Here is a 26,143-nt window from a genome sequence, read left to right as displayed (position 1 = left end):
TTCAGATAAGTGGTAAAGTCATTCTTGTCGCTTTCCAAAAAGACGATCATTATATTAGATACGCCAAGGCCACGCCTCCTGCCAGCCCTGCGACTCCTACGAAGACCAACTCACTATTTTTTTGTTTCTTAGAAGGCTGGTAGTAATTCTTAAAGTCAGGCTTCTTTAACGCCACTGTGGGGTGCGCTTGCGCATAAAGTTTGAAGGCGTAGTCTGTGTTTTCGAAGTTCTTATCCGCCTGCATCTTGTCTTGGTAGTTCTTATCCAACCAATCCCTGTAAGCTTGTCTTTTTTCATTCCAAGCCGCCACATCCCGCTGATATTTCTCCAGCGCTAAGTCGTGTCTCTTCCTTTCGGCGGCACCGCTTTTGTCGCCTCTGACTAATCTATCCAAATATTGACCACCATAATTAGCTCCAGTGAATGCTAAAGCTGCAATGACTCCACCTGCGACTAAGCTAACCATTATATGTTAGGTAGGTACTTTTCCTTCCGTAGGTAATCCTTTAGCATGATAGCCCCGCCCACGGCAGCGGTCATCTTAGCAAAATTAGCGAAGCTCTTGCTTGGGTCTTCAGTAAAGTCTTCTTTGAGCACTTTCTTACCTACCCAACCAATACCCGCAACAATGGAAGTAATAATAGCTGCTTCTTCAACAGTTTTCAACAACGCGGTCGACATTATATTACAAAGCGAGAAGGTTATTCCATTTCAGGGATCTTACTCTTTTTCGTCTCTACAGGTGCGTGATATGTTGCGGCCTCCCACTTTACTTTTGGCTTCGTAGCCCGCCATTGTAAGTAAAGGCTGCCTGCTGCTATAGCGACTCCTAACGCGCCAATGACGTACCCAGGATTGATAAAGGATTCCTCTTCCTCCACCTTTTCTTCTTTTTTGGCTTTGTTCTTTTTATTCATCTCCGCGAGCTTCTTTCCGGCAGCGACTCTGCCTGGAGATTTAGCCTTGGTAATCTTGGTATCTTCTACGGGTGGTTGTTCTTCCGTGCCACTCATCTTATATTAAGGGACTTGAAGGACTTGACAAGTAACTTGATGACGACTTGACAATGACTTACGGACGACTTGACAACGACTTGACTAAGTACTTGAGGTGACTTGACAACGACTTGACTAAGTACTTGAGGCGACTTGACAACGACTTGACTAAGTACTTGAGGTGACTTGACAACGACTTGACTAAGTACTTGAGGCGACTTGATCAGGTACCTCAGCAAGTGCTGCCTGGAAGACCTTTTCGACTTCTCTGTCCTTCTTGAAGTCCTTCCAAGATGTTCCGAAGGAACCTAGTACCTCCTTCAAGTCGACGTGCTGAGCTACGTGCAAAGCCGCAGAGGCGACTGCCATTAACTTACCGCACTTCAAAGACAACCACCCGCAGGTTATCTTAAGTTCTTGGGCGATGACATAGTCCTCGCTTATGTCCTTCCGCAGTTGCTCCACGTCGTCTATGGGCAGCGCAAGTCCAAGCAATTTAGTCGCAAGTCGGATAGCGGAGTCTGCTACGGCGTCCGTGGTCTTACTTGCAAGGGCGGCCTCGTACCTCTTATGGAACTTCTTAACTTCCTCTTCTGACAACTTATTAACTTGCTCATGGGTAAGTTCCTTGCCTATCATTTCTTTACACTTCCCCGAAGACACAAGGATGTTAAGTTGTTCCTTGAGGTTACTTTCATCTAACTGTGTGGGGACTTCATCTATCAGCTGCTCAATCTCCATATATGTAAACGTCATACGGAAACCTCAAAGAGAAGATCATCTTGGAATGTTGATGCGTTTTTAAATGCCGCATGTATTCATGCAACTGTTCCTTGCTTATCTCACCGCCGTAGTCGCTTAAAATGGTTTCCAGGTCAGACTTACTTGGAGTATAAAATACGACCAGGGAGCCTATGTTTTCCCTGAAGGGTTTAGAGACACTGGTAAGCTGCTGGGAAAGCAACCAAACGCTGATATTGTCATGTCTGCCGCTGAAGGCGAGCTTCACTAATTCGGAGGTGCGCTTTTTTACGTCGTCCCCACAGGCAATGTCATCCAGTATGAGTAAAGTCTGCGTATCTTTAGGGAATTGCTTATGCCAGAACTTCAAATGGCTGGATAACTCGTTAGGGTCTAAGATATCTACGAAGAAGTCGTCATCTTTCACTCCTATGCCTTCCCAGGTGCGGTTGTTCACGTAGGTGGGGCATAATAGCACGATGTAGTCAAAGCGGTATCTAAAGGATCCTAATAGCTGCTCCACGATGAACTGGGTCTTTCCGCAGCCGGTGGGTCCTACTATCAGAGCGTTACAAGGCATGTGATCTGGGTTCATATATAGATGGAACCAGTGGAAGCAGTAAGAAGGATTACCGCCGACGCAAAGGATAAAAGAGACACCATAGAAATGCAAAGGGAAGAGATAGACCGGTTAAAAGAGCGCGTACAGGAATTGTACGATGAAATGTGTGGTCTGAAGCGTGCAGAACGGTTTGGCGCGCTTTTGACAATGGCGGGCTGGGCTAAGGAGTCCATTAAGGACTTCATTCGATATCCCCCATAGATATATGGACTGCATTACGTGCGAACTACCTGCTGACTGCATCATCGTTACCCCTCCGACGCCTCGTAAGAAACACAGCTGCTGTCACTGTAATAAGGTATTCTCTGAAGAAGACTTCATTGGACATTGGTGTCCCGCGGATACTAAAGCACAAAGGACTTTAGACGACGCTCGAGAAGAGTAAGAGGTCGCAAAGAAGATCTTACTAAGCCCCAGCAAGAGGAATTAGCATAGGTCTTTCTTTTTTATTGTTATTTTGTTAAATGCTGCAAAGAGGTCTCAAGTAAGGACCTATTTTTTATTGTTATTTTGTTAAATCATCGTAATCGAAGAATGGTTAACATGATTATCTTTTTGCTGGCTTCAACAATGAGAAAGAATGATACCTCATCTTTTAATGGGGGCTTAACAAAATAACAAGAAATAATAGACCCTATCCTAAAACCCTCTTACAGGGTTTAACAATTTAACAATAAAAAATAAGGTATATATAATGAAGTGCGTGCAATGTGATAGAGCTTTTAGTAGCAAGCAGCGACTGCAATACCATCTTTCCAAGAAAGTCTGTCAGAAGACCATCAGCACTGTTTGCGGTGACTGCGGTAAGGAACTGTCCACAGTACAGGCCCTACGATATCACCGCGAGCATAGAGTCTGCCTTAAAGGTCATTGCCGCCGATGCGATGAACCTCTCTTCGAAGAAAACTGGCATAAGTACCGCTGCCGTCGCTATGACCTCACAGATGTGGTCTGCGAGACCCACGGCGATTTAGCAGAGCGATGTTGCCCCCTTGAAACCGGCCGGGTGCTCACGCGACGTAAGAAGGAGATCGACGAAGACTTCGTATGCTTCGACGACTATGAGGGTGTAAGGTGGGAGAATAGGGAACACTGGGATGGCATCTGCGACCGATGTGGCTGTATACGTAGCGGCCAACATATTTGGTGCTGCCTTTACGATGGCCCTAAGCCCTTAGATCATTATCTGTTGGTAAGAAAAGAGTGGAATCTACTTAAGGTATAATGTTACCTTACATCGCAGCGTTCCTAGGAGGCGTGACTATTACCTTATCAGCGTATGAAATGGCGGAAAAAATGAGGGCAGACACAGCAGATGACTACTTATCCGCCCATGAAGAGGATTAGTCGCACAACGGATTATCCTCCGCTCGACGTTCGATGTCAAACTTCCATCGGCCGTTTACCTTACCATGACTGCGTAGGTGTGTATATTCTTCACCCTGCAGTATGTATCTCACGCAGTCAGGCGCCCAAAGGCTGTATTCCTGACCGTCGCGTTCTAAGACCAACCTCAAACGGTCGATGTCTTCGAATGCGACGTAGTTTTTTATTCGGTATGAAACGCCTTGCAGCAGATCTCGCCAGTATGTTTGTTTAAGAATCATTATACCTATGGAATATCTTAAGGTGCGTGCTTAAGGTGTTGGGGCCTTTGAAGGCCTTTACGCACCAAGGACAAGGGGTACGTACGTCGGCCATGTACTCGGCTATTTCCCTGGTCAGCATATCGTAATCATTGCTTACGATGGTCAGGTAACCATTCTCTTCGAATCTTTCTAACATCACCTTTTGTTTGTCGGACAGGACTCCGTTGCCTTTAGGTGTTTTCAGTTCGATGCACAGCCCATTATATTTTTTATGACTGTTGAGAATCAACAGGTCGGGTTGCCCTGCCTGGTAGCCCTTCTGCCAGCATTTAATGCGCTTATTTGAGGTGTCTTGCAGTTCTCCTAAGCCAGGGACTATGATTGCATATGGGTAGAACCTGCGAACGTTGTATACGACCCGATTATGTAGGTCAGACTCGGTCTCTATTTTAAACTTCATCTTATTTGGGCTATTGAAGCGCTTCTCCAGCTCGTAGTTACCATTCTTTCTAAGCGCAGGTAGGACTTCCTCGAAGACCCAGCTACGCAGCTCCACTGCTTTAGGTAGCTTGGAGCTAAATATCAACTCATACAACCCAGGTTCCGAAATGAACACGGATTGTGGGTGGATAGTAGAAGGGGAACGGTTTGGGACCCCTTGCATGTCAACCCATCTTTTCTGGTATTTTTCGGAGACATGATCCCTGATGGCCTTCTTGGTGTTCTCGTAATCTAACGCCGCAGCCACCTCCTTTGCTTTGAAATACAATTGGTCGCCTTGCACTAGGCATTGCAGTTTGGTGTCGTCGTTTTCAAATACGCGAAGCATTATATATGTAAGGAATATTCTTTATCCTTGGCTCAAGGAACTCGAGTCTAGTAGGCAACGCTTTTTAGCTGATTCATTTCTACACTCAGTTGCGCGTCTGAGACTACGAAGATATATGCGTTGATCTTAGTAGTGTCGCTGGCGTCTTTGGTGCGCTTGATCTCCAACGTAATACCGTCCTGGGTATTTACCAGCCGCAATCCCTGTCCATGTAGGTCTTCGTCGTTCGTCGTGCGCATGTCGATCCACAGCGCATACTTATCCTTAAAGAATTCCTCGGGGCTAATTTGGTCGCCAAACTTACGTGCGACTTCCCGGTACATATCCGCGGGCTTTATCCCTTGTGAGTAAACCTTATTAGGCACTCCGTTAATGCTAACGCCTACGTTAGTGATGTTAGGATTAAAGAACGCCTCGGAGTCACGCAATCCTGCCGTGTATGTCTTTGCGAACAGCAACATTATCCCTGTGAGGCTGCGCCTGGGAAGGTTAATGCTTTGGTTAATAACCTCTTCGACGTTGTTCGTAAAGCTGAACGTCTTATACATCACAACGTGGTCGTAAAGAAAAGCCTTGCCGGAGCTGTATTCCATGCCGGCGCTACGTGCTAAGTCTTCGCTGTATACCGTTTCGTACTGCAGCTCTAAGTTAGTAACGGAGTATGGGTGGACGGCTGAGGAACTTACGTCCTTTCCCTGTAGGATGTTCGTAGTGTCTGCTAGGGTTACTTCGAACTGCAGCTCGCTTAGCTGCCTTGGGTAGTATGCACCGTGGTTCGTGATAACTTCGAAATCTAATGGAACTACATGCTTAGTACCATAAGCCGTCTTTATTTCGTCTTCTCCTGAGGCGCCAGAGGTTGCGCTTCTTACCTTGCGTATAGCATCACTGGCGATTCCCTGCTCTATCCTTTGCGCGCGGTCAAATGCAGTCAACCATAAGTCTTTGTACGTGGTATACAGATCGTACCTATTTAAGTCCAAGAGGGATTCCCCTGCGAACTTCACCCGCATCTTTGAGACAATGTTGCGGCCAAGGTCGTTGACAACGTGACGCGCGTCCGCAGTGCTTGGTTGTATTGCTAGGTCAAACCTTAACGCCAAGGTACCAGGAACTAACACTAGGTTATCCGTTAGGCGGGGCACGCCTACGTACAGGGTTTCCCCTGGCTTAGCGCTAGAAGGCGTGAATGTAACCCGGTGAAAGGTGCGTTCTGCTTTCAGTCCGCCAACCTGCTTAGGTAATACGTTGGGGTTTAACTTTGAGCTTATCATATATAATGGAAGTAGAAGGAACGGATTTTGACCCCCTTACTGAGGAAGGTCAAGCAGATATTAACGACGACGAATACGACGCATGGACTAAAGGCGCGGAAACCGACCCCCTGATCTACGACGCAGCCTTAAGAGACAAGTTTGGTAGTAGGTGGAGGAGGGTCAAGGCCACATTAAATCGTATGTTCACACGAAAAAATCCATACAAAACCGTTCCAGAATTTTTGCAAATGGATTACGTAGTAGGCCCAGGCGGCGACATTCCTGAAGCCCCCGGCGCTGCATGGCTTAGCAGGGTTCAGGAGCAAATGGACGAATCCATGGAAGAAACCCCGGACGACTTTGATAGGATCAAGGAAGAATTCCCAAACTGGGATCCAAACAAAGTCCAAGTAATGTTTGACGCGGATAACGAATGGGGCAGGGAAGTCATAGTAGCAAGGTTAAATAGGTCTAATGCTCATCCATACGTCATCAGGGACATAAATGGTAAATACTACGCAGATAAAAATATTCCTTCAACCCTTAGAAAGGCATTAGGAGAACCCAACTTACCCGAAAGAATGAGAGAAAATAGTGAGAATATTGACGAAGCCGTCGAAAGAGTTAAGACCCTAATGCAGCGGCAACAAAAAGGCCTTGAGGCGATAAGGGAAGTAGAAGAGCTAAAGCAGGCGATGGAGGAAAGGGAAGCAGATTACATGCGGCAAACCCGACTACTCCTTGATGCTCGAAAGAGAGAACTTGATGATAAAAACCAAAGAATAACGGAAATGAGAGAACGAGAAGGAAATGCCTTACGTGAAAGAGACCAAACCCGACACGCCTTCGAACTTGCCCTGCAAGACCTAGACATAAGCAAGGAAGAAGCTAAGAACTTACGTACCACCATAGAGGGTTCTTTAGAGGAACGGCGGCAGTTGGTTGCCGAAATCAACACTAAAGAGGAGCAAATCCGGCAAAGAGATCGGGCCATCGAAGACCTGGAGGGGCAAATAGAGCGGCAGCAGGAAATAATCAATGACCAGGCTCGTACTGAAGAGGAAAGGGAGGCAGCTCAAAGAAAACTAGAAACTCTTCAGGTGGAAGTTGCGGAATTACAGGCGCAAAAGGAAAACCTGGAAAGAGAATTGGGGCTTACCGCCAAGGAAAAGATAAAAAGAGCCCTTTTGAAGTATGGCGTTCCACTGGCATTTGCGGCCGCTATTTCAGGCGTAGTAGGAGTTATCCTATCCGCGCTTAAGGCTACAGGTGCAGGCGTAAGCAAGTTAGGTAAGGGACTAACGGACTTGGGGAAAAAGATGGCAGCCGGTCTTCCTGGGCTGCTGGGTTCGGTTGTTTCCTTGGCACTTAGGGCCGGCGGCGAACTGTTGAAGTTTGTAGGGAATAACATCTGGATATTAGTCGTAGCTATTGGGGTGGTCCTCCTGAAGAAGATGAAGGCTTAATCTTCTCATCGGACGGTGTCCTGCTTTGAGGATAATGAAAGACGGTATTAGCACCGCCCTGGTAATTTGGAACCAACGGCAACACACTCATGGTAGAAATGGGCTTATGACTCCAGGCTGCATTAGCGGGCCTGCGACCTATGCGATTTATCCCAAACTTGCCGTCATCAGAAGTGACTTGCAACTTAGCATATTTACAATTGGCTAGCATATGAAAAGTTACTGGCGTTAGGTCTTCAGTGGACCTAGTGTAGGGCTCCATCGAAAAATGGGTAACTTTCCTGGTGTTCGTTGAAGTTCGATAAGGAAGCAGGGGCTTATTATTCTCATCGATAAGCCTAAACCCCACATTCGCATGCGTATTTGCATTAATGCTAATAGTGCAAATGACCAATGCAGTGCCCCCAACCTCAACCCACAGTCCAACGTCATGCCAAGCGCCGTTGTCATATCCCTCTTCATCTAAGCGGTGGGTATAACGCGTTTCCCTCACGTATGGATTCATATATTACAGGGAACAAGTTCCCTTCTAGAGGCTCATTACCGTCAAAGTGCTGATGGTCATGTGGTTATAGACAGTATTCCTTTGATTTTCTATGCTATTTATGCAAACACTCCCGGTGTCATCTACTCTTATCTGCAGCTTTACCTTTCCGTGGCAATCAGCAACCATGTGGAAAGTCCAAACGGAAAGATTCTCGGCGCTATTCGTTGGCGGCTCTACTGAGAAATGCGTGGGCTCTCTGTTGTTCGTCTTCGCGCGCATGGGTTGCAATACTCCATTGTCGTCACAGAAACGAAATCCTACATTCGCACTGCTAACGGCCCCCAAAGAAATGCTGCATAATATCAATTTCTTTCCTGAGTAGTTCAGATCCACAGACATCCCGGTGACGTCCACCCAAGATGCCTGGTTGTATTTTTTCTCGCCTGTGTAAGTCGTATAGACGCAATCTACTCCAGCTACGTAGGGGTTGTTCATCGCCATATATAATAGCTCAGACCAATGCTTGCAGCTGCTAAGCCGGCCTTTAGTAAGTTATGGTCATATTCCTCAGGTATCGCAGGTAGGACCTTCTTTGATGGTTTCTTAACTACGGGTAGCTTCGTTTCGTGTGACTTTTTTGGCTTCTCTACGAAGTGAGGAATGTTCCTAAGAGTGTCAGAGTTCACGTCGTTCACCCCAAACTTCATATCCTTAGTAGCTCGCTGCAGTTTATTGTTGTATCCTACTACAGAACCAGTATTTATAGATAAATTACTAGGCATTAACCAACAACCCGGGGCTACTGCATAGTCCAACCTCGCCTTAGAATTTTGTATAGCTAGTTGGTAACGCTGTACGCCCTTGCTAATGTCGCCCTCCAAGATCGAACTTTCGAATAAGATCAAGGCTTCGGCTCGCGTCTCTTCTGCGGCGCCGGTATTCCCCACTATGCTAGATCGGGTGTTTACCTGAGCTCCAAGGATAGAATACACGTAAGCTTCTATGCTGCGGTTCAAACGGGCAAGGCCGGCTTTGGTTAGTCCTTTACCTTCTGGGGGTATGAAATTAAGATATTGCTTTGTTTGCTCGTCGTTGGTAATTTTGATAATCAGTGGATTAGCTCCACCATACTTACCACCCTCGTCTTTGAACAGAGGTCCGTCTCTGACTTCCTTAGTGGTCTTGGCATTTGGTTCAAAGAAGGTGCTACTGTCGTGAGTTTCTTTGTGATACCCAGTGTTCAATCGTAAATTCAACGCGTGGACTTCCTTATCGCTTAGCTCGTGCCCACCAATCCCCCAATAAGCCCAAATATGTCCCAAACCATTGTTAGCACCGGTAGTGCATCTAAAATCCTTCCCTACAACACCGAACTCCTTACAAAGCCTGTTATAGGCTGGAACGTCGTATTTGTTATCTCTAGGATAAAACGCAGCATCTCCCGGTAATGCAGTAACGCCCATCTCATGTAGTATTCTCCTAACCGTGAAGTGAAAATGAAACATAAATATTGAATTCTTCATCAAGTTTGCGCTTACCCCACAGCCGCTAGTGGCACACCAAACTGCAAAGTTTAGTTGCTGCGGCCAATAACGCATGTTAGGACCACTTAACCATTCATGAGATTCCTTAGCGGTGGTATGAACAATGGGTACGTCTTTGAAGATATCCCGCACCTTTAACGGAAAGGAATGCTTGTTAGAAATCCGCATGTTCAGCGTTAGGTCCAAGCTTGGGTGTTTATCAAATGAAACTGCGGGTATCGGATAAGTACTGGTACCCAGCAATAATTCCTTTGACCAACCTTGCACGGGCTTATGTTCAACATATGTTGGCTTAGGCTTATGTTCAACATAACCAGAATTCTTCAGTTGATCGTCTATCTGATTAACCAGCGTAGGTTTCAAATCCTCATTACTGTACATTCTGGAGCCGTTATAGTAAATACCATCGGGCCTTCTTTCGAACTTACTAGCATCCGCGTGCGGAAACATCTTCCTGAAGGCCCTCCAATTCCAGTAATCCCTATTGTCGTGATGTGGCTGCTCCTGTATATCATTCCCAAAAGCGTCGTACATTAGTATATATAATGGATGTTATACCATCAGCGCCTCCACTCTATCCTGATTTACCTACAAAACCCAATGAATTGAATGCCGAGAACTTCCGCTTGAATAAGGCAAATCTAATCCTCGCTTACTTGGAAGGGCAAACTAAACACTATGAAAAAGTCAGAAAAAAGTATGTCAGAGCCCGAAGCATTTTACATAAAATCGCGATAACTTCCGGCTCCATGTCCGTGGCGTTAACAGGCTCTGGCGTTGCTACTTCGCTTACTGGACCGGGAATAATCGTTGGAGTTCCTTTGGCTAGCGTCGGCGCCGTCTGCGGTATTATTTCGGCTGTTACAACAGGCGTTATGAAACAGTTGTCAAGCAAAATATCCAAGCATGACACGACAATAGCTCTGTCAAGGGCTAAAGTAAATACGATCACTGACCTTGTCTCAAAGGCTTTGCGCGACAGAAAGATAGACGACGTAGAATTCTCGCTTATCTTAGCTGAAGAGGAAAAGTACGAGAAATTAAAGTCGGATATAAGAAATAAAAAAACAGTCGTAAAAGATCTTTCCGAGGAATCTCGCAAAAAGATCTACCAGGAGGCAAAAGAAGAGCTTCAAAGAAAGCTTGCTCAGTAAACATCTGCTTTGAAAAAAGCGAGACAGGATTTCATTTGCATATTGAACGACAGTCTGGAAATTATGCGTAATATAAATTCAGTGAATTATTACGCGTAATATAAATTCAGTGAATTATTACGCGTAATATGAATTATTTGGCGAATTATTACGCGTAATATAAATTATTTGCATGACCTTATTTGGCAAATTATTACGCGTAATATAAATTCATCGTATGAATTACGTGTAATATGTTATTGTCGCCTCGGAATCCATCCTAACAGGGGGTGGTTGGGGTCTATTTCGTAAAATATTTCGTAAATTACGTCAGGGTAATAAGGAATATCCTTATCCAGCCGACAAAACATCCACTCGGCTCTGCTCATATCAGAAACCTCGGGAATAGACTTACCGGTAATTTCAGACAAAAGATAGGGAATAGCTTTGTAATATTTCCCTAGTTTTAATTTTTTCAGCGTTTTCCGTAGACTTTGCGGGGTTGGCTCTTCTAAGTGGTTTATAATTCTTTCCATTACTTCGTCGTCTAAATATACCGGCCGATGACCTTGAATGTGACTCATCCAGTCTCTGAAGTATTTTATTCTTTTGTATGGGGTCTTCTTACGGCCTCCATTAGCGTAATACTGCTCTTTGGTAGCATTTGGTACGGCATTACGAATATTCTTACCACATTCGTAACACTGTGCTGACGTGTCGTCTTCTATTTGCATTTTCTTGTCACAACAAATATACTTATTTGGTTTAGTAGGTACAAACTTGGGTTTCAAGCACTTTACACAGAAATCATAAACAAACTCTTTACATTCTTCGCACTCCATATATAGACTAACATATTTGCGCTGTTGCCCTCAACCACACTTGGAGTGGGGATTGTCCGTAGGTGGATTTTTGACACGGGTCTTGCCCGTGTTGAGATTGCGCTGGAACCCCCATTCCCTATACTACTACTGTATCACGTCCGCTCATGGTTGGTAGGCCAAACTATGATAAACAAAGTAACTTATATATGCTTACCCTGGCTGTGGTACTTCTTTTTAAGTAAATTTGTTCAAGTAACTATAAATGTCAGTGCGAATTAAGGACAATTCTACTAGTTTACCTTCGGTAAACGTAATGCGACTGAGAAAGTGAAAATTCAAACAACGGAAGAAATCAAGTTGGGCTTAAATTACGACTCATAAGATTTCATATACTTCCTCGAGGTCTTTAAGTCGAGTTTCAGTCGCGAAAACGTGGCATGGCGAAAACGAAGTGTCGACTATCGAAAGCTAAAGTGACGGCTTACCATAAGCCACGAAACGAAACGAAACGAAATGAAATGACACAATAAACTGCGAAACGTATAACTATGTATAACTTATAAAGTTTAGCGCGTTATGCTTCACGGTAGATCGCAAATAGTAGTAAGGCATACTGTATGTAACATTATACAATAGTCCGGCGTTTAAAATACACAAAAGACCTTCACCATCAAACAAAGGTGTATGTATTATAATTTGTTTTTATAGCAGCAAGTTTTTAGTTAGCAAGTAAAGCAGTGCGTAAGTCTATTGGTGGTGCACTTGGATAGTTGGGAGAACACTCTGATAGCTAGGCATTGCATTAAGCATTGACCATTGCTTAAGAAATCAAATAAACCGGCACTGTAGTAACAGAAATTAACAACACAGGTAATCCAAACTCCACATAACAATACTATCATATAAATAATATAATGATCATGGTTACCATGATTCTGTAAAACGTCTGAGAAGAGTCTGGCTACGAGAAGAATGGGTTTTTTCCAAGAAATACACGATGCATGCCAGCTGTGACGCTGTGGGGAAGTAAGAAAATTCTCTTCAAAGTGATATGTTAATAAAAATTGGTATAGTTCCGCAGCAGTTTAAAATATGTGCCGTTTGTAACATTCAGCATCCAAAAAGTATATTTTAGAATCGACAGGCAAAAGTATCATAACTCAATAATTTCGAATTCTGTTAGCCAACTGGTTAAGATCGAACTCAAGGGTAGAGTCAATTATGTATTTTCTCGGAAACCTATTATATATTCGTAATGATGAAAAGGTAAATTATACACCATGAAAAAGATGAAAAAACCTACTGACGTTTCGGACGCTAGTCCTTCGTCGGAGTATGTACACTAGTTTTTAGCTAAGTAGTTATATCTTCTTTATATATTCGACAGATCGAACTCACGGATAGAGTCAATTACGTATTTTCTCGGAAACCCTTTGATTTGTCGTCTACTCTAGAACCAGACGAAAATGTGCTTTTGAAATCAAGCATAATAACTATTCGAAGAGTCTAAACCAAGGACACCCGGTTTGTCTTCCCCTTCGAATCGAATTGAATTCCCGCGTTCCTACGACTCGACTATTTAGAAAAAAATAATCATCTAGAATATCAGTGAACTAGATTTTACTGACGACGATTCTCAAGATAACGTGAATACTAATCCTAACAGTCTTTTTCGAGTAAAAGGTCCCATTCTATAAATTTATTGTCTGATTACGGCGTCTTAACCAGAAACACTGGAGAGCTAGCACAGCGACATACACCATAATTGAACATCTGAAAGACTGGAACATAGTGAAGATACATGCATACGAACGTTGTAGAGTCACAAGCGAACAACGAACTTAATTGGGGGACATCGAGTCAGAAAACATGGAAGGTTTTTTAAGAGACTTTAGTAGGAAGAACTCGAATATCGGGCACTACATGGAACTACTGTCAATCAAATAAATCGTTATATACATTCATAGTTTCATCCGTTCTTAAGGACAGTCGTTACCGATATATTTGGTTGTCATGATAGTAGTTCCATGTAGTACCCGATATTCGAGTTCTTTCCACGAAATAGGGAAATCATCGCTTAACCGGTTTCGACTGGTTAGAAAATGTTCTATTTATAACACTTACTTAGTCCTGTTTCTTGAACAATGAATAAATTCCTCTTGATTAGTGATTTATTCCTTTACATATAAACACCCAACCTTTAGAATTATTCTTTAAAAATATCACCGCCAGGTACCAGATAGTGAAAGATTCGAGTTCGTCGTTCTCGGAAGATGCATGATCACATGACATCGATCACTTCCGAGAAAACACTCATCCAATGATTTATTAATCCAACCGAGAAAATTTAAATGAATAGAGGGAAATCTAGTTGGGCTTAAAGGTTCCCTACATATGTTTTACGAGTCATATATGACTTCTATTATTTTCATGCGGTCTTCAGCTGAGTTTCAGTTGCAATAACGTGGCGAAAATGAAGTCGAACCCAAATGGATCGAACTAAGCCATACATAGTAGCCTGAAAGCGATGCAACAAGTGAAAGTAAGTTACTGATTCGAAATTTGCAATAAAAATAAGCAGTTGTAGCTTGATTACGCCGAAAAGCCGCCTTGGTCTTCAGCATATACTGACAGCCTCTGTTCGGACAGCAGTAAAAGCTGAGTTTATAACATAGTTAGAAACTATGTGAATATTAGAAATTAGCAATCGAAGCTTTGATTGTACAATAGTCAGACTTTCGAAATGCAAAATGACCATCATACAATCAGACAGACGTATTATATTTTTTTGAATATAGCAGTACTTTGTTATTAGCCAATAAAGATCTCCTTAGCTTAAGGTAGAGCGAAATCATATTCGTAAATGGTACTAACTAATTAGTACCAATGAAATAGCACCAATGAGACAATCGAAAACAAAAGAAAAAGATGTGTTTAGTGCTATATATTATTTCACGGATACATTAGCACCCTAACATATTCAGGGTCAACGATTAAATTAAGGAAGCCGTAATAACGCAATCCGATCACTCAGCCGTTACACGTTACTGATAGCACAGCAGTAAATATAAGTATTGATAGTGCAGTTTTCGTATGACCGTGAAAAGTTCACGGCACGAACACGGTCGTGACACAGTAAGGGATACGCCAGACAAATCACATTGCACGAGAACTTACTCTCCATCCGACCAATCATATTTCGCGTGAAAAAAATATCAGCAAATTAAATTCTCAAAGTATGACGCTCACGGCACGTCACGCTTAAGGCACTGAGCTTTTCACAGTCATGCGAAAACTGCTCTACTGTAAGGCGTCTTGGCCTGGGATGCTATAAAAAGAGGTAAAAGACGCTCGCTAGTTAGTAACCGATTGAAGATTAATGTAGCTAACTAAGAAAACATAATAACATAAATATATATTTGTCATCTATCAAATACGACTGATTCCAAGTCCTGCAAGAAACAAAACTCAATTTGTCTAACCTAGTGTCCTTGAACTTGAACGTAGACGACTTCGATGTTGGTTTGAGGAACTTCTTTAAAAGCACAACAGTATGTTAGAAGTCACAGCAGAAACTGGTATTCCATGCTTATCAGGTACCTAATTTATGCGGTAGTATGTAGAGGAAAATGTATTTTTAAGTAATTACTAGAAAACCCCCAAACGTACTGATTTATAAATAGAGGCATTCAATACGCAAATTTCTAGGAAGAGAAGGAAGTTAGAATGATTGGACATTGTGTTGGAGAGGTGGCAATGTTCACCTGCTTGAAAGTATTCGAAGAATTTTATTTAAAAAAACCCTAAGATTATCCATCTTCAAAAACTACCATACATACCTCAGCCAATCACTGTTTTTACGAGTCTCAGGACTAAAACCCTAACGTACAAGAAAATGAAAGGTACTGATAAATAATATGAGTATGATAATCAGAAGAATTTAATCGCTAATATTGGTATATATATGTTATACACTTGAGTTATATAAACAGAATAATACATTTAAAAGGCCTTCCCTGAATCTTCGCATTCGAATTTTGCTCCACAAAGTCAAATAGGCATCGGTTTGCAACTTTAAAATATTAATTTAGTGTTTATAGACAACACTATAGTACATGCAAACTAGGACACGATAATTTACATTTTTTGAAATTCGTGAATATTTAATGAAGATAAAAAATAATTACATGGTAATTTTAAGTTTTTTAAGCTTCAGTAATCGCTCGTAAAAAAAACATTATGAAGATAAGTATACCACTCGAAGAGTCGAAATATTGTCAGATTATTGGTACGTCGATTTCAAATGATTACATTTTAGCAAACGACGGGCGACTTCCAAAAGCTGAAGCTTTGTTCTTTATACTATTGATCGATATTATTGTTATATAAAATATTGTCGAGGAAAAGACCCTTTCTTGACCGCAATAAAAGCTACATATAACCTACATAATGACTGGTCACTGCAGGACAATTGATGACATTGTTTTGGGCAAATGATTTTTCGACGGAACAATGGTAAAGGAATGCTGTGTTCCTTTGAGCAGACGTTAGTGGGGAGGGATTTTAAGGCCAACACTAAGAACGGCTGCAAAGAGAGACTACCTTGTAGACTTAGCTCGTGGCTGTACCTTGTATGTGCCCATACAGATCGGCAGATTACATTTCAGTTGACAATATGGCTAGCCATTTGTTTATACTTTTGATTCTTTATAGAAGAATCAAACTGTCGCATGGCAAACTTGAGGTATTGGGTTCCCTGTGCCCCTTTTACGTCCCGCTTTTACAAGAGCGTTGCGTCATGCTTAAAGTGCTTATAAGCCCTTACACAAAATTGATTCTTTAGACATTCCCAATATGTAAATGACTATGTCGTAACATAAGGGATCATTTGATATACAACACTGCACTCGTTCTGGAATACGGTATTTTAAAAGCATCACCCTTTTACTCGTGACTCACGTAAAGGCTCTTACAAATTTGTTTTCAAAAATTTCCAGCGTTCAATATTAAAAGTTGCCACAAAATAACTCAAATCCCTTATGTTACGTCATAGTCATTAACATATTGGAAATATAAACCTTCGTATCTCGACATTAAAACGACGAATTTTTTTCGCAATCAACTATTTACTATTTAAAGAATTCTGAAAATATTGTGTAAAGACTTACCAGGTATGAGCACTTTAAATTAATTTTCCTTTTATCTTGACCTTCTCATGTCTGTGTGACTTTTTCACATAAGATAACCATATTCACTCTAAAAATTATTTATTCACACTGCATGTGAAATAAGCAGATATTCTTTAAAAAAAGTGCTTAGAAATAGTCTTGATTCAAGTCTGCATGACCCACATATTTTGTTACTGTTCGCTGATTTTGCTACGTAATTCCAAAGAACTATGCCGTAACTCATTCTTAATTTGTCCTCAAGAAATTTAAACTTACATTGACATTTTTGCACTTAGTTCGTCTCAAGTGAAGTCCGAATTTTAGCGCAAGTCGTTCTTCCCGACTGATCTTGTCGCGAAGATGTATCGACTTTATTCGATATAATTTTACATGCCTAAGATTGACATACAGATCAAACTATTGCGTCTTTATTTATCTATTTTTCCCTCTGAACCCAAACTTTAACCTCAATTTTCTATATTTTTTATCTGCAGTGCCGTTTATGGTAGAAGAATGGGACGAAAAAGCCAGCCTCTCCCCACACCATTTGTCTTACGTCATCAGCATTTTACTTCCTAAACGACTGGTAACTTTAGATCGAGACATCAACCTCGAATCACAGCTCAAAGCATATTGTGAGGAGAAACATATAACAAATGCTGTACCGGTGGGCAGTTCAACAGAGGGTCTCAATATTCCACATTCCATGTCAATCGAACTAAATTCAGAGCTTGGCACTCATGCAGACGCAGATATCTTGTTTGTCGAGAAGGATTTCCGGATATCCACATCAGATCCTATCCAGTGTTTAAATATCCAAGCGACATTGGAATCTGGAGACGTTCACCCAGGTTACACCAGAGTGCGTTTACACAAGTGCACCGAGGACCTCAGAGATGTTATTACTCTGAATGATAAAAAGTACCTGAGCGGGCAGAGGATTCAGAATAGAATGCACAAGAAAGTCGTCAGCAGTGGTCCTGAAGACGATCAAAAATCCATATTGATTCATGGTCCAGCAGTGTCGGTAGAGTACTCGACCATCTTAAATGCTGAAAATATACAAACCTATGGTCTTAGGATTGACCTTGACATGGTTCTCGCTGTTCAAGTTAACAAATGGCCCTTGGAGGCAAGGGAATGGGTGGAAAGAGCGAAACAAGGAAAATGGCTTGAAAATGATTTGGTGGAAGCCATTGTTACAGAAGGATACCATGTCGTTCCAGTTGCGCACAAGCAAAGCCTTAATCCAGATGTAGAATGGAGAATTTCTTTTGCAACTACAGAAAAACGAATAGCAAAAAGTGCTGTAACTGATGCTCAACGGCAGTGTTATATCTACTTCAAAATACTACGGTACCTTTGTTTGAAAGATTTGGATGTGCTTTCCTCGTACTGTTTGAAAACAGTCTTCTTCTATGCATGTGAGGCTATTCCAAAGTCTTACTGGGAGACCCATATTGGACAGTGCTTGCTTTACTTGCTTGATAGTTTGATAAGTTGTGTTAAACGGAAAAACATCCCAAGTTTTTTCATACCAAAGAATAATCTTGTTGATCACGTACCAGACGAAAAATGGCTAGAAGTGGAAGCAAGACTCCTTGAAATAAGGAAAGATCCTATATCACCAATTTTGAATTTTACTGACACAAATGCTATTAGCAATATTGAGATTCCATTTGTATTTCGTACAAATATTGCGTACGTCTTGGAAGACATGGAAAAGTTCAAAGTCCACAGAGACATCAGAAAATCCGCATTCGATGCGTTTTTCACAACGTCGTTCAGAATGAGTTTGCTTCTTTTGGACCAAGGCAAACCAAAAGATGCTGTTCAGATTTTAATGGACTCTTATCCAATGATAAACAGATATCTTGGTCCGATGCCTCTTATTCACTATCTAAACGAAGCGTCGATTGCAATCCAAGATGGCCGGCTTTTTTTCCTTTTGATTCAAGAACTGCTCGGAATGGCCGACCACTATCCAGAGTTTAAGCATTTCTATGAAAATCTGCCTTGTGCGTACCATGCAGCTTCACACACCTATCCAGAAGAATCGCCCGAGAGAAATGAATATCTACAGAAGGCAGGGCAAGTTATACAGGAACAAATCGAAGCCCAGGGTTTAAAGTCTTGCGGAACACATGTCACGCATGCTACCATTCTTATGACACAAAAAAGATACAAGGAGGCCATACGAACTCTTGAAACCGTGGTAGACGAAGCGGATAAAAAGACAAAGGAAGAAATCCAAAGTGATGTAACAGAATTTGGATACAGTGAACAAATATGTCTTGATTCAGATTTACAGTTAGAAATAACGACACATATGAAAATAGAAGCGCCGTCGCTTATCTTTGTGTTTTATTTCCTGATAAAATGTTTAGTACAAGAAGATGAAGTAACCAAACTAAAGAGCTTTTTCGAAGAATATCAAAAGGTGTGCTCACTGTGTGAAGATGTAAATGGAAATAAACTTCTTGGTTATAGCTATTATCAAGTAGGAGAGAAGCAAAAGGCCAAGGACGCCTTCGTTGCAGCTTTACAGAAAATGCCAGGAAGCAAACTACTTATAGCAAACATTGAAAAATGTCAAAGCACGTAATTTCGCATCTGGCATGGTTTGGCAGTAAAGACATGCCTTCATAAAATATTCTCGAAACAGAGCCAAATGCCAAAGGACATAATATAAGCTTACCAGATAAAGTGGTTTTGCGGTTGCGGCATGGTTTAAGTTATAAATTTCCATTCGACGTTATTCATTGGAAATTTTTCAGACAATAGGAGCTTAAACGTTCAGCTGATTATCGACAATAAGATAAATTATCTAGCTAAAAACTAGTGTGAGCTGCGTCGGTGTTTCTGATGAAACAGTAATGATAAAAAGGTAAATTATACACCGTGAAAAAGATGAAAAAACTTACTGACGTTTCGGACGCTAGTCCTTCGTCGGAGTAATGAATAATTTACCTTTTTATCATTACTCCGACAATAAGATAATTGATTTGGATTTATTCTGCCATTTTGCCTTCCTACAGACGCGGTTTTAGAATGCTTCAATATCCTTGTAGATAGCACGGTCGTAACCGAAGATTAGAATACTGACTTTGTGACCCTGTATCAGTTGTTTTGGCGCCGTAAAATTAGCTGTTAACTCAATGGCACGTGAGCTGTAAATATATTTTTAACACTCTTACTTGGTAATTACTAATTGAATTATTGAATTACTTCTATTTCAAAGAAAGTTGTCGCAATATGGTTAATACGGTTATTAATTTACTGCATGCATAAAAACAAAATACTTGATTCACTATCTCTTGACCTCGTGTCACACAAAGATAATTAAGTTTACTTATCCTTCCCAAAGTGAAGGCGGTTAATTAAGGTAAAGGCGCGCCAAAAATTATATCTAATCATTTCGATGTTTCGAGCAAAGTATGACTAGAAATTATAACAAGCCAATAAATTCCATACCACTTCATTTTAAACATTCTACATGATATCTATATCGTTTATAAAACTACTGTAAGCACTTTTTCCAGTGGCCTGACAGTTGTGCTTGTTAACTGATGCGACTGAAACATTGCCAGTTGTCGAATTGTCAAGACGATATATTTGTTGAGACTGATGACGCATGAAAATCAATAGCTTATGCTTTCTTGGAACCACACGTACATGTAGTTTACACGTACCTGCTGAAAACTATGACAACCACCAAACAGTTCCTCTACTGAGTCTTTTTCCAGCTAGCTGCCTTCTGCAGCTACGTTCTTCGTGCAATTTGAATACTGTATTGGTTAGAATATGCTCTAGAATATGTTCCAGTAATAACACTTACTCATTCCTGCTTTTTGAACGACGAGCTACACGTTGGTTAATCGTTAAATTTTTTCATTTTCACAAGAAAAGATTTTAATGACAAAGTCTTTGGCCTGGATCAGAGAAATTTGAATAGTGTATTGGTGTATCCTGGGACTGGGGGGCGGAGGTCTGTAGGCGAGTACGAGAGATGGGGGGGAGGGGGGGGGCATGGCGCAGAATGCCCGGACATATTTGTTGACAACGAATAAACTAGTATCTTTGTGCTTTATTTCCTGGTAAAATGTTTAGTACAAGAAGATGACTAACGAAACTAAAGAGCGTTTTCGAAGAATATCAAATGTTGTGTGACCTGTGTGAAGATGTAAATGGATATAAACTTCTTGGTTATAGCTATTATCAAGTAGGAGAGAAGCAAAAGGCCAAGGACGCCTTCGTTGCAGCTTTACAGAAAATGCCAGGAAGCAAACTACTTATAGCAAACATTGAAAAGTGTTCAAGCACATAACTTTGCCTCTAAAGAAATGCCTTTGCATAAGATTATCAAAACAGGGCCAAGTGTTATAGGACATAAATAAGCTCTTACGAGAACAAAGTGGTTTGCGGTGGCGGCATGGTCTGCGTAAATGATCCGTTAAACATTTTTGATTGAATATTTTTCAGACAATAGGTGCTTAAACCTTAAGCTGATCGCGGGCGATAGGATAATAAATAGTTGGGTTTTTTCGAGAATGTATGCAATTTAAATAGTGAATATTTTTAAGTTACCTTGATTTTCTGTTATTCTGCTTGATTTCGAGTTAGTCTGCCACTTTGACTTCCTACTAAAGTTTTAACATGCCTAGATATCCAAGAACGTCGTTGTTTGTGACCCCAACTGACACAACTCCGTTTAAGCGCGGTACAACCCTAATAGTTAACGGTCTGTTCACTCGATGTCAAAGATATTTTTTAGCACTCATGCTTAGTTTTTTTTTAACCGCGCTAAAACGAAGCTGAATCATTTGCGTAAATGTATTTCAAAAAAAGCTTGTCGCAAATTGTATTTGGTTATATGGTTATTATGCATAGAAACGCAATGCTTTATTTAGTATATTTTGACCTTGTATTTACACATGGATAATTACTTATAACTATCATTGCCAAGGTAAAGGTGGTTGGCCGGCAAAGGCGCGCCAGAAATTAATTCTAGTCATTTCGATGTTTCGAGCAAATTACGACTAAACATTACAACAAGCCAACAGCTTCGAAACTACTTTATTTTAAACATTCTACATTTAAACTGTTTACAAAACTGCAAGCATTTCCTTCCAGCGGCCTGACGATTATGCTAGCTAACAATCAATGTGAGTAAAACAATGGCAGATGTCGAGTTGTCAAGACGCTTTGGCGATGACGTCGATGGCCGTCTCACCGTTTAGGTGCGAGAAGAAGTAATGATTAAGTATTAGAGTAGTAAATTTGAATATATCTTTATTGGAAGAACCAATAGCTTGTTACCAACTTGCTACTGCATTTCCTCATTTTCCCAAAGAACATGTAGTTGTTATTTCATAAAAGTATTAAAAAAACTGATTAACTTAGTTTGTTAATATTGAGCAACATTGCTCATCATTATCGACCGATTTTTTAATCATTTTTGCTATTTTTGCTAACTATCAAAAGCGTAATTTGATTATCTTTACATACGAGTAGCATTATCAAAAAATCGAATCTTCCGCATGAAGTGTTAAATATATCAGTACTCAGCCATTATAACGATCTAAACTGTTTCTTTTGTACGCGGTTCTTTTTTCACCACAGCGTAAACTGGATCCCCACCTTTCTTCTCAACCTTTTCGTCATTTGCAGGTGGTTTTTTCTTTCTTTTAAAAAAGCTTTTCTTTTTCTCCTTGTACGCTACCTCTTCAATGGTCGCGTAGTGCAGGTCCTTCGTGATGAGGGACTACTTCTCCAACCTTACCACTTACGATAATTGGTACAGCGTCTACTTGCTCTACGTGTGGTGGTTCTTTGTGTTCTTTGGGGGAAAAATACATGGTTTTAGTACAGGTCCTGTCACGGGGTGCATCTTTACAGAGCAGATTTTGTATGAATATAAAACGAGACAACAGATGACACAGTAACAGTGCTGAAACTACAAACTCTTTTGGAGCAATCAGAGTGTGCGCAATACTCAATGCCAATTAGAATGCATTCACTAACACTTTGTTAGTTCCTTACTATCATATACAATCTGCTTCAGTGTGCAACAATTCGATCAATATATTCTAATGGAGCAATTGCTAAAACTAACCGAGTCTGCGCTTGTTGCTTGGGGTCATCTTGTCACATAGATCAATATTCTATATTCCTTTCTATATTCTACAAGTTTTTGGTCTGTTTCTCTATCTCCCTCCCTCCCTCTCTCCTTCTCTCGGCCCTCTCTCTCTCTCTCTCTCACACACACACACTCTCTACCTTTAATTCGTGAAGTTCCCGTTTTGCAGATTCTTATAATCACCGCAAACACGATGACCATCAAGAAGACGACAGTTAGTGACACAGCGGTGATAACGATAATCTCATATTTTTTCCTGTCAGGGCCAACTTGAGGTAGTAAAAGAAGACAATGTTATTTCACATATTGCAAAAAAGTTATTTAACAAAACCTCATACGGTCATCTGTTTATGGTATGCGTTATGATAAATTATGATAAATTGAAAGGAAAAGAGATAGGAAGGATGGAGAATAGCAAGAGTAAGGAAGGAGGAACGAAGTTGATTGTTTACTTGAACTATAAAGATAACTAATTTTTAAGATCAAGCGCACGTGTTATTAAGCTTACCTTTTAAATATTCAATATCCTTATCTTTTGTCATAACTAAAATATAAAAAAAACTTGATTGACTATACGATGCATACATTGGATTTATAGACAACCCCTAAGTTGACCAACCACTTACTCAACACCTGGTCGGCAGTATCAGTAGCTCACTCAATTATCTGTGAACCACTCTGTCCTACCTAATGCAGTATAATTTCTCGCGCTGGCAGAAATAAGTTTCGGAATCTTCAAGTGTAAAATATTGGAACAAAAAATTGCAGGCATTTAAAAAAATATACGACATCGTTGTTTTTGCAAGAATGTGCTACAACTGTTGTTGCAATTTACTCTAGGTGAATATAGTTCCCCATCGTGTTGTAAAATACAGAAAAAAAAAATGCGTAAAGTACTGGATACTTTTTGAAATGCTTCGAATCGATATCACTTACCATGCACTTGAATTTCAGAGCTTCTTGCTTTCCCAAGGACATTGCTTGCATGGCAATAAAAGACCAGCTTGCTTTTGTCATAATTTTTTAAAGGAACCTCATAGTATTCTTTGGAGCTGATAACTTCATTGCTCTCTCCTTTAGTCCATGTAATACTTGGCTTTGGAATCCCTGTAGCATTGCAGGTGATATTTATGCTATTTGTAGTCAAGCTGTAGTTTGTGACCAGATCATTGGCAAACGAAGGTGGCTCTAAAATAGGCATTGATCATATTGACAATGTGAGACGTTGACTTAAATGAATAATATATTTCATCTAACAAAATTTCATTGGCTTTAGACTTCCTATAGACCCCTTGCACTAATTCTCTATCCGGGGGTCAAAACAATTAAGTTTTCTTCCCTTGAGATTTTGAAAACATTTCTCATGTAAATTTCTTTCATTGTTTGGTCCCCGGGCCCAGATCGACGTCATATGCAAGGGGGCTATTGAGCAATCCAAAAGCTGCACATGGAAATTCTTGATAAATATTTTTTTCTTTTGCAAGCTTCGCCATCGTGGCCATGTCAATGATATTTAACAAAATATTTCTTCGTTAGTACCACTAACGTGGCTTCATGTCGCTGTTCCTTTGCTCTTTTGTGAATGATTGCAAACCATTCATCAATAACATGCCAATGATAAATTAAGCTTGTGTGGGGTTTTGCTTACCATAAATAGGTGAAACCTTTTTATCCCGTGGAATAATGCATCTGTCAGCTACATTTAATGCGATATCATTAGTGAGATATATATTAATCATCTCAGTTCTGGCGTTTAATTCATTTTTATTATCACTAAGTATGTTTTTATTAAATTTTTGTGTTAAGAACTTTACTTACTTTGCACTTTAATTTGAGGACTTCTTACACTACCAGCAATATTACTTGCAGTGCAATAGAAAACGAGGGTTTCGTTGGAACACTCATAGTCGACCTCATAATATTCTTTGACACTGACAACTTCTGAACTTTCTCCTTTAGTCCATGAAATATTTGGTGCTGGGTTTCCTGTGGCTCTACATGTAAGAGTTATGCTAGTTTTGGCTGTCATGTTGTAACTTGTGCGCAGGTTATTCCTTAACTTTGGCTTCTCTGTAGGTGAGAGAAAGAGAAATCGTTAAACCATTTTTTTGATTGGAACATACTTATTATTAACTTGCATAATTTCTATAATGCTGCCTGGTAAATCTGAGGCGTCCTTTTATTGAAGTGCCTTCACTTCTAAATGAAGTGATAGCTGAATAGTAAAATATATTAAGTGGTTCATCTTTGAGATATCAAGGTTTATTCCTCCAATGTGTTAATCAGTGTGATGTTATTGCGTAAATATTTTGAGTTTATTTGTCATTATTTGTAAATTTATACAAGCTTATTATCATATCGTGAAGAAATATATATACATATATTTAAACCATATTAAGACAATAATTTAATGAAAAGCCATAATATGTTTGGTCATAATTGTTGTACACTAGCCTAGATTAACCGTGGGTTTTGGTTAAAAAATATTTATGTACGTAAACGTACCGGCCACTGGAAGAACAATCTTTCTTTCTGGTCCCAAACCGTATTTGTTCCATGGAACACAGCTGACCTGAACAGCTTCGTCTCCAGTTAAAGTGCCACTCACAAACACACCTTTAGTTGAGTTCTGCATTTTCGTATTATTTTGCTTGAATATGTAATATGGCGCGGGATTAGCTTCTGCAGCACATTGTGCTTGAAATCCCTTGTTTTTAATAATGTATGATGTTTGGGACGACAAGGTAGTGTTCTGTGGCTCATATTCTGGAAAAAAATGTACTTGATTTTATTGATGATCTTATAATAAGTGAATACGTTTTGAAGTAAGTTCTTGGGCTAAGACGTGCATCCATCCATCCATCCATCCATCCATCCATCCATCCATCCATCCATCCATCCATCCATCCATCCATCCATCCATCCATCCATCCATCCATCCATCCATACATCCATTCCTTTAAAGGCTCGATACGAAACCCAATGATGAAAATAATTACCTTATTAATTTTGGAAATATACATTTTTAATTCTTACCTACTACGTTAATCCACGAACACTTAGTTTGTTTACCAAACCGGTTGTCGCCTCACAGCAGTAGGTGCCTTCTGATTGCTTGTTAATAATGTTTAGTAAAGTCGTGAAGGAGTTTGCAATTGTCTTGTGGGTTTGTCTGTATATCCACACGCCAGATGGCTGTGGATATCCTGTAGCATTGCATTGTAGCTTGATTACATCCCGTTGCTTACATGACACGTCTGGAGTTTGAGAGGTGATGACTGGCAACACTGATCAATGTAATGTATACCAAAAACATTATGCATTTATCGCTGACGAATCGTCTATCAAAC

General features: G+C 40.6%; 4 protein-coding genes across 13 annotated transcripts in view; 1 reads left to right on the top strand and 3 right to left on the bottom strand.

The window, feature by feature from the left end:
* Positions 1 to 10,166, bottom strand: part of LOC116302842 (immunoglobulin superfamily member 10) — a 50,772-nt gene extending 40,606 nt beyond the window's left edge. Inside the window, exon 1 of one of the 5 annotated variants that reach the window (XM_089030467.1) lies at positions 9,524 to 10,166. In XM_089030467.1, the coding sequence (XP_088886593.1) occupies positions 9,524 to 10,063 (540 nt within the window). In that variant the 5' untranslated portion in view covers positions 10,064 to 10,166. The remainder of the gene's footprint in view (positions 1 to 9,523) is intronic. The other 4 variants (XM_089030484.1, XM_089030478.1, XM_089030490.1 and 1 more) reach the window with 4 other exon arrangements.
* A 39-nt stretch (positions 10,167 to 10,205) lies between these two features.
* LOC148913476 (uncharacterized) lies at positions 10,206 to 11,667 on the bottom strand. Its single transcript, XM_089033123.1, has 2 exons — positions 11,078 to 11,667; positions 10,206 to 10,546 (listed from the first exon to the last, which is right to left on the bottom strand). The coding sequence occupies exons 1-2, from the start codon at positions 11,502 to 11,504 to the stop codon at positions 10,206 to 10,208; spliced, it is 768 nt and encodes a 255-aa protein (XP_088889249.1). The 5' UTR covers positions 11,505 to 11,667.
* A 2,152-nt stretch (positions 11,668 to 13,819) lies between these two features.
* On the top strand, positions 13,820 to 20,142 carry LOC116288055 (uncharacterized). 6 transcript variants are annotated; one of them, XM_089030450.1, is made up of 3 exons: positions 14,742 to 14,826; positions 14,994 to 15,082; positions 17,149 to 20,142. In XM_089030450.1, exons 2-3 carry the CDS (start codon positions 15,040 to 15,042, stop codon positions 19,257 to 19,259), a joined length of 2,154 nt encoding a protein of 717 aa, XP_088886576.1. In that variant the 5' UTR covers positions 14,742 to 14,826; positions 14,994 to 15,039; the 3' UTR covers positions 19,260 to 20,142. The 6 variants fall into 6 exon arrangements, with proteins under 6 accessions (XP_031550625.2, XP_088886583.1, XP_088886576.1 ...); XM_031694765.2 differs by lacking the exons at positions 14,742 to 14,826; positions 14,994 to 15,082 and adding an exon at positions 13,820 to 14,028; XM_089030457.1 differs by lacking the exon at positions 14,994 to 15,082 and having other exon boundaries at positions 14,507 to 14,826.
* A 1,573-nt stretch (positions 20,143 to 21,715) lies between these two features.
* On the bottom strand, positions 21,716 to 25,868 carry LOC148913475 (leucine-rich repeats and immunoglobulin-like domains protein 1). The gene is made up of 8 exons (XM_089030508.1): positions 25,830 to 25,868; positions 25,299 to 25,559; positions 24,612 to 24,863; positions 24,442 to 24,489; positions 23,730 to 23,981; positions 23,302 to 23,337; positions 22,934 to 23,062; positions 21,716 to 22,493 (listed from the first exon to the last, which is right to left on the bottom strand). Exons 2-8 carry the CDS (start codon positions 25,426 to 25,428, stop codon positions 22,381 to 22,383), a joined length of 960 nt encoding a protein of 319 aa, XP_088886634.1. The 5' UTR covers positions 25,429 to 25,559; positions 25,830 to 25,868; the 3' UTR covers positions 21,716 to 22,380.
* Positions 25,869 to 26,143: the final 275 nt, after the last annotated feature.

The sequence above is a fragment of the Actinia tenebrosa genome, unplaced genomic scaffold (assembly GCF_029948245.1).
Source record: "Actinia tenebrosa isolate PJP-AT-01 unplaced genomic scaffold, QUT_ActTen_1.0 PGA_scaffold0__85_contigs__length_37466705, whole genome shotgun sequence".
Classification (NCBI taxonomy): domain Eukaryota; kingdom Metazoa; phylum Cnidaria; class Anthozoa; order Actiniaria; family Actiniidae; genus Actinia; species Actinia tenebrosa.
This window is presented reverse-complemented; position numbering and strand designations above follow the sequence as displayed.